Source organism: Coenobita brevimanus, chromosome 40 (assembly GCF_032717465.1).
Source record: "Coenobita brevimanus isolate Jiangsu-jjx chromosome 40, ASM3271746v2, whole genome shotgun sequence".
Taxonomy (NCBI): Eukaryota; Metazoa; Arthropoda; class Malacostraca; order Decapoda; family Coenobitidae; genus Coenobita; species Coenobita brevimanus.
The window spans coordinates 13,200,706-13,216,418 of NC_136993.1; the positions used below are offsets into that span (position 1 = coordinate 13,200,706).

Here is a 15,713-nt window from a genome sequence, read left to right on the forward strand (position 1 = left end):
TTTTAACAGTGTCCCAAAAATTTTACCGAGAATGGAAATTATAGCGATTGGTCTATACTTTGATGGATCAGAAGTGGCCTCCCTTTATAGGAACAGGATGGATATTTGCTTCTTTCCAAGAGGCTGGAAAACTTGAGGTACAGATACATAAGGGGAAAAATTTTGTCAGTACAGGAGCCAACATGGGAGAGCAATTTTTAAGTACTATTGAAGGAATTTCATCTGGACCAGGAGCTAAAAGATTCTGTACTGCAGCTTGTACATATCTTGTGTGAATCTTGAAAGTGTGTATTTGAGGGGAATCAAAATCAAATACAGGAATATGGTGATTTCCTGTATTTAGGGTTGAGTTTGTTGAAAAAATATCAACAAGGTTGGCTTCTCCACGTGGGTCATTTACTAGATTTAATTTTCCATTGGGGGATATTAACGGTGGAATAGAAGAGATGGTAGTGAAGTTATTTGAATGAATGAAGGGTAGGCCAGAATATTTTGTTATCATTTGGGTTGTTTTGTAGTTTGTTAGCTTCTCTAAGGAGAATGTTTGATTTAGAAAGATTGATAATAGTTTTGGCATGGTTTTTAAAATTTCTTTAATAGCTATTGGCTTCTTTAGTTTTGGTCCTTGTATATGTGTTATAGACTATTGTTTTATGTTCTGTTACTCTAGCACAATTGTGGTCAAACCATTTAGGTGAATTACATCTTTCTCTGTAACTATGGTGGAGAATGAGTGTTTCCATGCCAATTTTATTGAAATTCTGTATGTGGCCCAATGTGGAGTTTGCATATTGAGAGAAAAAGTAATTTGCAGACCCTCCCAATCTGCCCTGTCGTAGTGCCACTTAGTCACCACGACCGGTTCACACAGGAAGGTTTGGTAGGTGTTGAACTGGTGGCTTGTATCAGAATATGATCCGAGGATCCGATGGGGGACTTCCCGTCGACATTATAATTATCTGAATTGGATGTTAGGAACAAGTCCAACAGGTGGGGAGTTTGGTTGGGGTTGTCTGGTACACGGATAGGTTAATTGACTAACTGGGTGAGATTAAATGTGTCTGCAAATAGCTCGCATTCAAGACCAGAGTCATCAGTTCTGGCTGAATAAGTAAGCCGTTCATCATTATGGTATTAAAATCACCCAGGATGGTGATTTCGTATGCAGTATTTATGTTGAGGACACTTAGTTGTGAAGACAGAGAATAAAATAAACTCTGTTCTGGAGGGGCATTAGACGAACAATAAACACAACATAAATACTTAATTTTACCAAAATAATTTAATTTCTATATTGAATAGTCGAAATAAGGAAATTTAAATTTAGTAATCTCCACCAGGGCAATTTCTTATTTAGCAAGGCAACATACGCCTTCTCTGGGTCCGAAATTTTGAATCAAGATATAACCAGGAAAATTAAATCTAGCTAAGCAAGAGGTGGAGCTTACTTGAGGCTCTGTCAATAATAATAGATCTGGGGATTCAAACTGGAGGAAATTGTGAACAGAGTTGATGTTGAAGTGAAGTCCCCCAATAATGCAGAAGAAAATTTTACTGCATTGATGAATAGTTTAGGGGTGCCGCAGCACTGAAAGAGGCACAGTCGCTTGATTACGACCGGGAGGGCCCTGTGCAGATGACCCAGCCCTGCTGGTGGTGGTCATCTGAGAAACCACCACACTAATTCCCAGTATAACAGCAGCCATGGTTCTTTTTATGGGGGGGGGGGAGGCAGAGATGCATTGTGTAATATGCATGATATGCAATAACAAGACTGATGATTTATGGAGAGAGGATAGCAGGTTTAAGGCAATGTGATATGCTGTAAATGTGTGTGCTGTGTTAGAAGGGTAGCCTGATGCCCTCTGATGTGTGAGGCAAAAAGATGTGTAACCAGCTACCAAGGCCTAGGAGAGAAAATGGAATCCAGGCTATTCATTGAGTCTCCCGTTACCTTGGCGATAGTACTTCCCTGGGCTGGGCTGCATACCCCTACTAAATGTTTCCCAAAACTTCATCTTAGTTTCAGGCAATTACTCAATCATCCTTCCAAGTGGTTTCTCAGGCACTTCTATGATGACAACATAACTGAGTTACGTTACTGTCAACCTAGTTCCACATTTGTTGTCTAAACATCGAACCATTACCTTCAGGAATTCAGAATCATCAAATAATCGTCTAGAGGACGAAATCTGTACCTCGGAAGTAGTCATTCTTACTCATATGTTAATCATTCACCCTAGTGAGGCTACGGTGATTATTTGAGAAGAAAGATATTTATAAGTATACATGGGTGAGACAGGAGACTAGAAGGGTTGTTGATAGAGCTTTGATGGACTATGTGGTTGTGTCTAGAAATGTAATAGGAAGATTGTTGGATGTGAGAGTTCTGAGAGGGGAGGGTGGAAGTATGTCTGACCACTACCTGGTGGAGGGAAAGTTAAGAGTAGGTAAGAGATGGGTGAGAGCTAGGAGGGTTAGGTGTGGCAGGGAGGTTTTGAAAGTGAGTGAGTTGGATCAAAGAGAGACAGAGTATCAGGAGAAATTGAAAGATGAGTGGAACGCAGTGAAAGATCGGGAAAATGGCAGTGTGGAGGAGGAATGGCAGTTGTTTAAGAGTGTTGTGGTGGGGCATGCAGAAGAGGTGTGTGGTGTGAGACGTGTGGGTGGCGGTGTAAGAAAAGGAAGTGAATGGTGGTGCGAGGAAGTAAGTATGGCTGTGGCTGAGAAGAGATGTACATATGAAGTGTGGCTGCAGAGGAAGGATGAGATGTCATATGAAAGGTATAAGGAAAAGAGGAATAGGGCGAGAAGGGCTGTGCGTGATGCTAAAGTGGCAGCAGATGAGAGGTGGGGTAGGCGGCTGACAGAGAATTTTCAACAGAATAAGAAAATGTTTTGGAAGGAGGTGAAAAGGGTGCAAAAGGGAGAGTCTGGGAAAGAAGAACGAGTAAAAGCAGAGGATGGAAGGATGTTAATTGAGATGGATGCAGTAAGGAAGAGATGGGAAGAGTATTTTGAAAGATTATTAAATGTAGAGGAGGAAAGGGTGGCAGAGATTGTGGCAGATGGAAGGGTTCAAGGAATAAATGTGTTGGGAGAGTTGAATGATTGTTTGATCACGAAGGAGGAAGTAGAGAAGGCAGTAAAGAGGATGAAAACAGGGAAAGCTGCAGGTATGGATGGGTATGCTGTGGAATGCCTGAAGGGTGGTGGAGTGACTATTGTTGACTAGTTAATAAGATTGTTGAATGTGTGCTTTGTGAAAGGTATGGTGCCAATTGACTTGGCAAGTGCTTGTGTGGTCTCGTTGTATAAATGCAAGGGTGATAAGTATGAATGTACTAGCTTTAGGGGTATAAGTCTGTTGAGTGTTGTAGGTAAGGTGTATGGTAGAGTGTTAATTATGAGAGTTAGAGAGGGTACAGAGGAAGTGATTGGTGATAAGCAGTGTGGCTTTAGGAGAGGGAGGGGATGCGTGGATCAGGTGTTTGCTGTGAGACAAGTGTGTGAAAAGTATTTAGCGAAAGGCAAGGATGTGTTTTGGGCATTTATGGATTTAGAGAAAGCTTATGATAGGATTGATAGGGAGGTTTTGTGGACTGTTTTAAGATTGTATGGACTTGATGGTAGGTTACTAAAAGGGATGAAAAGTTATTATGTAAATAGTAAAGCGTGTGTAAGAGTGGGAAATGCTGTGAGTGATTGGTTTCCCGTGAGAGTGGGGCTGCGACAGGGATGTGTCATGTCGCCTTGGTTGTTTAATATTTACATGGATGGTGTTGTAAGGGAGGTGAATGCAAGAGTTTTAGGTGGAGGTCTGAGTCTGGTGAATGTTGATGGTGGAGAGTGGAATCTGAAGCAGCTGCTGTTTGCACATGATACTGCACTGGTACCTGATTCAGAGGAGAGATTGAGACAGTTGGTAGAGGAGTTTGAAAGGGTGTGTGAAAGGAGGAAATTGAAAGTAAATGAGAATAAGAGTAAAGTGATGAAGTGTACGAGGTTAGTAGATGGTAGGGGAATGAATATAGTTTTGAATGGTGAGTTGCTTGAGGAGGTAGAGTGTTTTAAATATCTAGGGTCACATGTTGCTGTGGATGGAAAAATAAATGCAGAAGTGAAGTTTAGAATAAATGAAGTAGGAAAGGTGCTGGGAGGAATGAAAAAAATGTTTAGATGTCGTTCGCTTAGAATGGATGTAAAGAGAAGGCTGTATGAGGGTGTTGTGGTACCGACTGCGTTATATGGGGCTGAAACATGGAATATGGGTGTAGCAGAGAGGAAAAGTTTGAATGTAATGGAGATGAGGTGTCTGAGAAGTAAGTGTGGAGTGACACATATGGATGAAGTGCGAAGGAGAAATGGAGTTGTTCGGGAGATGGCTGGTAGAGTTGAGCAGAGGGTGTTGCGATGGTTTGTGCATATGGAGAGAATGGATAATGAGCAATTGGTGAAAAAGATAACTAGACCTGATGTGAGAGGTGTAAGGCTGAGAGGAAGACCAGGAAAAGGATGGATGGACAGTGTGAAGAGAGCGCTGAATGCGAGAGGGATGTCTGTTGAGCAAGGAAGAGTGGCTGTGCGTGACAGAAATAAATGAAGAGAAATTGTGAATGAATAAGTGATGACGCAGCCCTGAGGGGATATCCTCCTGCATTTGGTCTGATCAGCTAGTCAGGTCAGGTGCGGGTAAGGAGATGGGTCTGTTATGATGTGGCAGGGGTAAACCAGTTCTGCTGTCGGGCCCTGCTGCGGATGTCACTGATTGCATTGCGCAGTTGACACTTGTGCGGTGTGGTGCAGTGAGGATCTGTCCGTTCTCCCCTTTGGGGCTAAGATGCGAATGAATGTGTTTGAATGGATGAGAAAATAGGGAGTGTGTCGTCCTGTCTCGGCTACCTCCCTTTCCTTGGGGGAAGTAGTCTAGGTATATATATAGATAGTGTATAATGTAGGTTAACTGATAAATCTTTGAGCATCTAGTCTCCAGCATCTGGTAACCAACAACATCAGCAGATTTGAAATCTTTTAGCTCACTCATTTCAATATATTTCTTAAGTAACTGCTGTATTAAGAATCACTTCAGTTGCACTTCATGACGAACTGTGAGAGGCAAAAGGTGTTACATTAGAATACGAAATTGGTGTTATTTATCGGTGTTCCAATATAGTAACGGTATTTAATTGATGTGGACTGATTCAGGTGGCGACTTTCAGCTTCCCTCCAGCAGTATTTTTCCAGCGAAAGGAGAACGGGGACTCATATGTTTTTGGGCGTGATGTAGAGGTAGTCAGAGCTCTTGCCTCTGCTGGCAACTTTACCCTGAACTTCAAGGAAGTACCACCAGGTTAGTTTTTTTTAATTTATTTTTTTTTTGTGAGCATGTGTTTTCTTCCTCTGTATATAGAGAAGAATTTTACACACACACACACACACACACACACACACACACATATATATATATATATATATATATATATATATATATATATATATATTATATATATATATTGTTACGGAACAGAGAAAGATAATGTACACTTTAAGTGAGAATACTAAAAATCACTACTGTCCCGTAAAGTTCCAGGTTCAAAACAAAGAGTTAGGTAAAATTACAAGTCAAAGTTTAATGCTCAAACTGACAATAAAACATTCAGGACTCATAAGGATAATGTAATGGCAAAAACAGGTTAAATATATGGTTAACTGCAATAGCCTCTATTAACACGAAATTAGCAAGAATAAATTTATCTAAGTCAGCCCTGATAAAATGAGATACCAGATAATACTCAGTGAATGCCAGATAAATAATTACAGATACAAACTATTATCAAAAACGACTGACATAAAGAACCCTACATGAATTACAAAAACTTCACTAGGCCTACAAATTAAACTTATGCTATACAGTACAAGAAAAAATGCAATAACAGCAATACTCAAATTACACACAGCTGCTAGATGGTTGGAGATTTCTTGAGCACTCACAATAATAATATCTGTACAGGGGAGGACAGAGATGTGAACAAAATGAGGAGCAGATCTAAGTGGCCATGATGCAGAGACTGAGCTCATTATATAGGAGCCAGCAGAGCTTGATACAACTTGTAATAAGGACGCGCAAATGAAGCGATGGGGACAAACGGTCGACAATCCCGCACTGAATAACAGAAAGGACGACTTACTCTACTATAACGGTAGAAGGGGGGACTGAGGCAGAACACGCTCGTGATCAAACATGCAGCAACTGTGCGTTAAAATTAGACAAAGGATGATGAAATCATAGGCTATGTAACACCTCCCCACAAAGAAAAAGAAATTTACAAAGGAAATTTCTTATTACTCTAAAACAATCTGTCTAAAGTCTAGATAAGCAATCTGCAATAACATTTTCTTTCCCCTTGACATGTTGTATGTCTAATGAATACTCCTGAAGAAGTAGACTCCATCTTGTCAATCTCTGATTTTTATCTTTAAACTTACTAAGGAATTTCAGTGGGTTATGATCGGTATAAATGACTATGGGGTCAAAACCAGAACACAAATAAAATGAAAAATGCTGTAAACCCAAAATCAAGGCCAAAAGCTCTTTCTCAATAGTTGAGTAGTTCTTTTGAGGTGGAGTGAACTTCTTACTGTAATAAGATACAGGATGTTCAATACCCTGATCATCCTCTTGCAGCAAAACAGCCCCAGCTCCAGTATCACTTGCATCAACAGCCATCTTAAAAGGCTTAGCAAAATTTGGAGTAGCGAGCACTGGCTGACTTAATAGAATAGCTTTAAGTTTGTTGAAAGAGGATTCACAGTTATCGGTCCAGACAAATTTAACTCCCTTTTTCAGTAGGTCTGTAAGTGGTGATACAAGAATAGAAAAGTTAAGAACAAATCTCCTGTAATAACCTACCATTCCCAAAAATCTTTGTAGCTCTTTCCTACTTTTAGGTCTGGGAAGATCACTTATAACCTGAACCTTAGCTCCTGGTGGTGCAACATGTCCATCACCAATTACATACCCAAGGTACTGAACTTTAGCTTGACCAAACTCACACTTTGATAAATTAGCTACAAGATTAGCATGAACTAAACGGTCAAGAAATTTACTGACATGGCATAGGTGATCTTTCCAGTTGTCACTGAAGATTAATACATCATCAATATAAACAACACACCCTGCCAAACCCTCTGTTACAACATTCATGAGCTTCTGAAATGTGGCTGGTGCATTCTTCATACCATACGGCATTACAGAACATGCAAAAGCCTTTCCTAGTGTTACAAAACATGAGATCTCCCTAGCACGTTCAGTCATAGGTACTTGCCAGTATCCCTTTAACAAATCAAACTTACTTATGTACCTAGCCTTTCCGATCTTGTCTATGCAATCTTCCACACGAGGGAGAGGGTAAGTGTCTGTTTTGGTTATCTGATTAACACGTCTGTAGTCGATGCAAAGCCTCTGTGACCCACCTGGCTTAGGGACTAGAGTGACAGGAGAACTCCACTCGCTCTGACAGGGCTCAATCATCTTGTGGTCCAACAGGTAGCCAAGCTCCTTCTGGATGAGAGGAACTTTCACTGGGTTCACACGGTAAGGAGGCAATTTAATTGGCTTTGCGTCTTCAACATCGACATCATGCATCAACACAGTGGTTCTTCCTGGAGTAGCACGGAACACTTGCGGGTACTCCTGCAGTAATGCCGAAAACTCCTGCCTTTCCTTGGGAGGTAGATGAGAAAGCTTAGTCTGGAGATCATTCATGATATCAGGATTCTTCCCCAAACTATCACTCAGGCTCATACTGCATGGGAGAGCTTCACTTGCAGACTCGGGTGGAACAGCTACAGTGCAGACTGGATTATTTTCGTCCCGCCTGTGATATAACTTTAGCATGTTGATGTGACGTAGTTGCTTGTTCTTTCTACGATCTGGTGTGGCGATGACATAGTTGACATCACTGAGTTTCTTCTCCACGAAATAAGGACCACTAAACTTGGCTTGAAGAGGTTGCCCATGAACTGGTAGCAGAATCAAAACCTGATCTCCTGGCTGAAAGTGGCGTAACCTGGACTTCTTATCATACCAAGTCTTCATCTTCTCCTGAGCAGCTCCTAAATTCTCTCTCGCCAGCTGTAAAGCAGTGGACAGCCGTTCTTTGAACTTCATCACATACTCCAGCAGGTTGACGTCATCTTCCTCCGACAGCCAGCATTCCTTGAGTAGCTTAAGGGGTCCTCTTACTTCATGGCCAAACAGTAGTTCAAAAGGTGAGAAGCCCAGTGATTCATTTGGAGATTCTCTTGCAGCAAACACAACGAATGGAAGACCTTTATCCCAGTCTTTCTGATGTTCCAAACAGTATTTCTTGAGCATCGATTTGAGTGTTAGATGATATCTCTCCAACGCTCCTTGGGTCTGGGGATGGTAAGCTGAAGACGTGATCTGGGTGATGCCCAACTCTTTCAGAGACTGCTTGAAAACATTTGATATGAAATTACTTCCTCGGTCTGACTGTACCTCCTTGGGCAGACCAAACTTTGTGAAGAACCCTAGCATTTCCTTAACCACGTTCTTTGCTGAGATATTTCTAAGTGGAATGGCTTCAGGATAACGAGTAGCCATATCAATCATGGTCAACACATAAGAAAATCCTGAAGAAGTCTTAGGAAGAGGGCCCACAATATCCACCAACACACGGGTGAAAGGCGCCTCAAAAGGAGGAATGGGAACTAGAGGTGCAACCTTTTCGGTCTGATTACACTTCCCCACAACTTGACAGGTGTGACAAGACTTACAATACCAGGAAACATCCCTGAAGATACCTGGCCAGTAGAAGTGTTTCAAAATGCGTGCCACAGTCTTCCTCACTCCAAGGTGTCCTGCCAAACTGGAATCATGAGCCACTCTAATGATATCCTGCCTACAAACACGAGGGATGACAACTTGATGTACAACCTCCCATTCACAGTCGGCTGATGCTGTTGGGGGTCTCCACTTCCTCATAAGTACTCCTGACTTTACATAATAACAAGTAGAAGCACCAGCTGACTCTTCCTCACTGCAAGCAGAGTTAGCTAGACCTTTCAACTCAGGGTCAGCAACCTGCAACTCAACCAACTCTTGACGAGACAAATTATCAACACTACGGGGTACTGCCTCATCTGGTGAGTGGTCCAAATTAGCAAGAAAAGTGTCAGCTAGGATAACATCATCATCATCATTATCCTCTAAATCACCAGTAACTTTAGACTTAGCCCTAGTGACAGCACATGCAGGGAACACATCAGGGACATCACAATCCTGGGACGCAGCCACTGGCTCACTAGACAACTGAGGAGCTGGACACACTTGACTTCCACCAATATCATTTCCAAGTAAGAAAGTTACACCTGACATTGGGAGTGTCTCAACCAACCCAACCATAACGGAACCATTAACAAAACCAGACTCTAAATTCACTCTGCACAGAGGGACAGAGAAGTAATTATTCCCTACACCTTGTAAGATTACAGTTTCATCAGAGGAATTAACATTAGAGCCTAGAACACTGGTCAGCATAAGGGATTGGCAAGCACCTGTATCACGATATATTTTAACTGATTTCCTGTCATTACTGTCCAGAGGACTGACAAAACCATCAGACAGGAAATTAGCACATGAACTCTTGAGAGTGTCACCCACGTTACTGCTCAAAAGAGGAGCTCCATCATGAGAATTTAAGTTACCCCTCAAAGCAGGTTCAGTTAACTCAGTTAAAGAATTCTGGGAACTCTCAAGAGTGGACACTAGACCAATTGACTGAATATTTAAAGACTCCTTTTTGTTCACATCACGCTGTCTCCTGAAACATCTCTCCGTAGTATGACCAAGCTTACTACAATAAGTACATTTACTTTTCTGAAATCTAGAGGTGAAGCTGGTATTTACTTCCTGAGAAACATCATCCTTATTCTCTTTCTTGTTACCTGTACTCTGAGTAGAGGCAACGTACTTACTCTCAGCTTTCCCTTTTTCTCTAGAATATCTCTTGTGAGTGAGAACATACTCATCAGCTAAAACTGCAGCATCAGACAAATTATCTATTCTTTTCTCATCAAGATATAGGCTTACATCTTTATAAATACACCTTTCGAAATCCTCCAGCAAAATCATCTGCTTAAATTTACCAAAATCAGAATCCACATTCTTAGAATTTAACCACTGCTCTAACAGATCTTCTTTGATTTTTGCATACTCAACATGGGATTGCTTATCTTGCTTGTAAGTTGTCCTAAATTTTACTCTATAAGCTTCAGGAACAAGCTCATAGGCCTTAAGAATCAAGCTCTTAACTACATCATAATTATCAGACTGATCCTGAGGCAAAGATGCATAAGTTACTTGAGCTTTACCGGTGAGAACAGTTTGAAGGAGTACTGGCCAATACTCCTTAGGCCAATTAAAACCTGTAGCTACCCTCTCAAACAACTGAAAATACTTTGTTAAATCAGATTCATTAAAAGGAGGGGCAAGTTTAACATTTTTAGCCACATCAAAATCATCAGAGCTAGATGATCCAGTTCCACATTGTTTCATGCGATGCTCATGGTCTGCCTGAATCCTAGCAAGTTCAACTTGTGCGTGAAACTCAGCCTCCTTAGCACGGGCCTCCTGCAGGGCTAGCTGTAACTTAGCTAATTCAATCTGCGTTTGCTCATTTGGAGGAGTTACATTAAACAAGCTTTCATTAATCATGTCAACAATTTGATCTTTAGAATGATGAGAGCGAACAGCAATTCCCAATTGTTGAGCAACAAGCTTAAGTTCATTCTTTGTTCTGTTTTCTATATCCAACACTGTTTGCACATTTGACAAAAAATCTTTGGCTTCATCAAGTGTAGAAATAGTAGCCATCATGAATATATCACAGTCACAAAATATCAAACAATATCCTTATGATAATATCCTGAATATCCTGATATGAGGTCGCCAAATTTATGTTACGGAACAGAGAAAGATAATGTACACTTTAAGTGAGAATACTAAAAATCACTACTGTCCCGTAAAGTTCCAGGTTCAAAACAAAGAGTTAGGTAAAATTACAAGTCAAAGTTTAATGCTCAAACTGACAATAAAACATTCAGGACTCATAAGGATAATGTAATGGCAAAAACAGGTTAAATATATGGTTAACTGCAATAGCCTCTATTAACACGAAATTAGCAAGAATAAATTTATCTAAGTCAGCCCTGATAAAATGAGATACCAGATAATACTCAGTGAATGCCAGATAAATAATTACAGATACAAACTATTATCAAAAACGACTGACATAAAGAACCCTACATGAATTACAAAAACTTCACTAGGCCTACAAATTAAACTTATGCTATACAGTACAAGAAAAAATGCAATAACAGCAATACTCAAATTACACACAGCTGCTAGATGGTTGGAGATTTCTTGAGCACTCACAATAATAATATCTGTACAGGGGAGGACAGAGATGTGAACAAAATGAGGAGCAGATCTAAGTGGCCATGATGCAGAGACTGAGCTCATTATATAGGAGCCAGCAGAGCTTGATACAACTTGTAATAAGGACGCGCAAATGAAGCGATGGGGACAAACGGTCGACAATCCCGCACTGAATAACAGAAAGGACGACTTACTCTACTATAACGGTAGAAGGGGGGGACTGAGGCAGAACACGCTCGTGATCAAACATGCAGCAACTGTGCGTTAAAATTAGACAAAGGATGATGAAATCATAGGCTATGTAACAATATATATAAACAACTGCCATGAATCCGGGGGCTTTGAATGATAAGTGAATGGAAGCGTGGCCCATTGGATTGGGCAAATTTGGTCCTTCTGGACGTTGCTACTCCTCAACTGCCCTAGGGAAGGTCAGGATGATTATATATATATAGGCCTATATGCGTGTGGGTGTGTTCTTACCTTACCTAATTGTATCTTTACAGGAGTAAGTCAAGCTCGTACTGTCCCGTGTCTTAAACCATATTTATCGTACATGTCCTTAAAATTGAGAATTGTGTTAGCACACACTATTTCATTCGGTAGTGCATTCCACTGATCAATTCCTCTATTTGGGAAACTAAATTTCCTTACGTCTTTATCACCTCTCTTCTTATGCAGTTTTTTGCAGTGTCCTCTTGCTGATGGTTTCCCATAGGTGAAGTAATCATTTATGTCTATTTTCTCCTTCCCTGATATGCATTTTTATAGCATAATCATGTCACCTCTTTTCCTTCTCTTCTCTAGTGTTGGTAGATTTAGTTTATTTAGTCTATCTTCGTAGCTTAGATCCCTTAAGCTTGGTACCCATCTTTTAGCGGCCTTTTGAACTTTTTCAATCTTGCGTATGTGTTTTTTGAGATGAGGACTCCAGACTCCTGATGCATACTCCATGGTTGGTCTGATAAATGATGTTATTATCTTTCTTAGCATTTCTTCATTCATGTATGTGAATGCTTTTCTTATATTTGAAGCAGTGTATACATGTTCCGTACCTTCTCACTGATGTGGTCAGCCGGAGATAGTCTGTTATTGATAATCACACCTAGGTCCTACTCTCTTTCTGATGTGTGTAGGGATTTATTTCCTAACGTATAATCCCAATCAGGTCTTTTTCCACTTTTACCAAACTTGATTACATGACACTTGTCCACACTGAATTCCATTTGCCATGTATTACTCCATTCATGAAGTTTATTTAATTCTTCTTGTAGCGTTTTACAAGAGTCTGTGTTAGTAATTCTCCTTTGTATATTTGCATCATCTGCAAACATAATTAGATAGCTTTCATTTCCAGTGTTATTGTCTATATCAATTATATACACTAAAAACATGACTGGTGCCAGCACTGAGCCCTGTGGTACTCCACTAGTCACTTCTTTCCATGGTGAGTAATTTCCCATTAGTACTGTTCTCATTTCTCTTTTTATGAGAAAATCTTGCATTCAACAATACAATAAGCATCGAATTCCTCCTTGATGGTACAGTTTCCATAAAAGTCTTTGGTGTGGTACTGTTTCAAATGCTTTCTTGAAATCTAAATAGATACTGTCCACCCATCCTTCTCTTACCTGTAATGTGTCTGTTACTCTGTCGTAGTAGCTCAAAAGATTAGTAACACATGATTTTCCTTTTCTGAAACCAAACTGTCTTTCTGTTATCATATTTTGTTCTTCTAGATGATTTACCCAAGCTTTTCTTATAAGCTTTTCTAATACCTTGCTTACAACACTGGTTAGTGATACTGGTCGGTAGTTGAGTGGATTTTGTCTATTCCCTTTCTTGAATAAGGGACCAATGTTTGCTTTCTTCCAAATATCAGGTAGTTTACCTTGACTCAAGGATTTCTTGAAAATTAATAATAATGGTTTACTTAACTCCTTTGCACATTCACGTAGTCCCCAACATTAAATTTCATCAGGACCATTTGCTTTTCCTTTGTCTAATTTACTTAGCTCCTCGTGTATTAATTTTTCTGATTTTTGTGTATCTTGTAGTATGTGTGGGCATGCATGTTCCACATAATCCCTCTCAAAAATTTTTTCCTGTCTAAAAACTGATTGGAATATCTTGTTTAGTGGTTCACAAATATCCTTCTCTTTTTTTTTTTTTATACTAGGAAGAAGGAACCAAAGGCCATGAGCCCGCAATAACTGTTCCCTCCAAGAGAAAAACGGAATACAATAGAGAGCCAAATTCAAGATCCGATCATTTCGAGAAGCCTGGACACACTGCTTTTGAAAGACTGGAGATCATAGGCAGTAAGAAATACAGACAGAGGGTGACAGTTCCAGAGTTGACCTGTTGCAGAAATGAAGGACTGGGAGTAACGGTTAACTCCTGCATTAGAGAGTTGGACAGAAAAGGGATGACAGTTTGCTGCTAGACGGGTGCTACGTGCCCGTCGTAGAGGTGGAGGGATGCATGCAGACAGTTCAGAGGAGCAGAGACCATTAAAGTAACGATAGAAAAGAGATGAAGATGCAATAGGGCATCGAAGAGACAGAGGTTGAAGGGAGTCAGTAAGAGGAGGAGAGTTAATGAGACGAAAAGCCTTTGACTCCACCCTATTGAGAAGAGCTGTATGTGGGGAGCCTCCCCACACATGAGAGTTGCACTCCACACAGGGGCGGATAAAACCTCTGTATAGAGGCACCAATTGTGCAGGGGTAAAGAAGGAACGGAGTCGGCTTAGCACACCCAATCTCTTGGAAGCAGATTTTACAAGAGATGTAATATGATCTTTCCAAGAAGTCACGAGTAAATGAAACCCCAAGCATATTCAAGGATGATGCAGGATTAGCTGAATATTATTAAATATTAGTGGTTATACCAGTGGAAGATTTTGTCGGGTTGATAGGTGTAAGAACTGAGTCTTAGATGCATTACAAACGACCAAATTATTTTTACCCCAGTCAGAGATATGAGCCAAGTCAGACATTAGGTGTGCCATAGCCTCATCCCTTGTCTGCTGAAGTAACTGTTGAGATGGGCGTTGCGGGAACCGAATGGAAAGGTGAAGGGAGGAGTCATCAGCATATGAGTGGATAGGGTTAGATGTACAGCTTAGAAGGTCATTGATGAATAAAAGGAAGAGAGTTGGTGATAGGGCAGAGCCCTGAGGAACACTTTTGATAGATCTAGGAGATGAACAATGGCCGTCTACAACAGCAGCTATAGAACGACCAGTGATTCCCTCATCCGTAATGGATTGTATTTTATCTTTTACTTTGGTTTTGCTTCTGATGTAGCTGTAAAATTGCTTCGGTTGATCACTGCTTTTATTTATGATTTCCTCCTCAAACTGTTTTTGGGCATCCCTCCTTATTCTTGTATAATCATTTCTTGCCTGTTTGTAATTATTATATGGCCTTTCACTATTGTGTCTTCTGTATCTATTCCACAATAAATCTCTTTTTTTCTTTTTCTTTTTTACATTCTGTATTGAACCATTTCTTTCTTTTCTTTTCTGCTTCTTTGTGCTTTGGGATGTACTTCTGGACTCCTATTTCATAAAGTGTGTGTGTGTGTGTGTGTGTGTGTGTGTGTGTGTGTGTGTGTGTGTGTGTGTGTGTGTAGTGCAGTGCTACTTCCAAATACCGGTCAAGAACTTGGTAGACCAGTGTAGGTTTTGCTGATGTCTGTGAGCGTTGAGCCTTGAAAGTACTGTAACTGTAGACTAAAATGACAGTAATCGAGAGAGAAGGTGACTTCCAATGTGATGTTACAGTGAATGGAGAGAGGCTGGAACTGGCGAGGTTCAAATAACTGGGATTAGTGACAGAAAAGAAAGGAAAATGTGCAAAAGAAATGGAAATTAAAGTGACAAAAGGAAGGAAAATAGCTGGTGCTATGATGGCCTCGATAAGAAACAGAGGTTTGAGAATAACTGGGTTTAGTAACAGAAAAGAGAGAAAAATGTGCAAAAGAAATGGAAATTAGAGTGACAAAAGGAAGGAAAGTAGCTGGTGTTATGATGGCCTCGATAAGAAACAGAGGCCTGAGTGCTGCAGCAGCAGGAGGCTTACACGAAGGAGTGTTATTGCCAACTTTAACATACGAGTGTGAGACTATGGTGTGACATGAAAACGAAAAGTCAAGAGTGGGAGCAGTGGAGATGAGACGTCTGGGGAATGTATGTGGAGTACAGAGAGTGAATAGGATACAACATAATGTGATTCATGAAAGGTGC

At 40.5% G+C, this 15,713-nt stretch overlaps 1 protein-coding gene across 1 annotated transcript in view; it reads left to right on the forward strand.

Moving 5' to 3' along the window:
* LOC145396960 (putative glutamate receptor) overlaps window positions 1-15,713 on the forward strand; it is a 180,146-nt gene that overhangs the window by 51,752 nt on the left and 112,681 nt on the right. Inside the window, exon 8 of the mRNA XM_080270193.1 lies at window positions 5,206-5,350. Coding sequence (XP_080126319.1) covers window positions 5,206-5,350 — 145 coding nt within the window. The remainder of the gene's footprint in view (window positions 1-5,205; window positions 5,351-15,713) is intronic.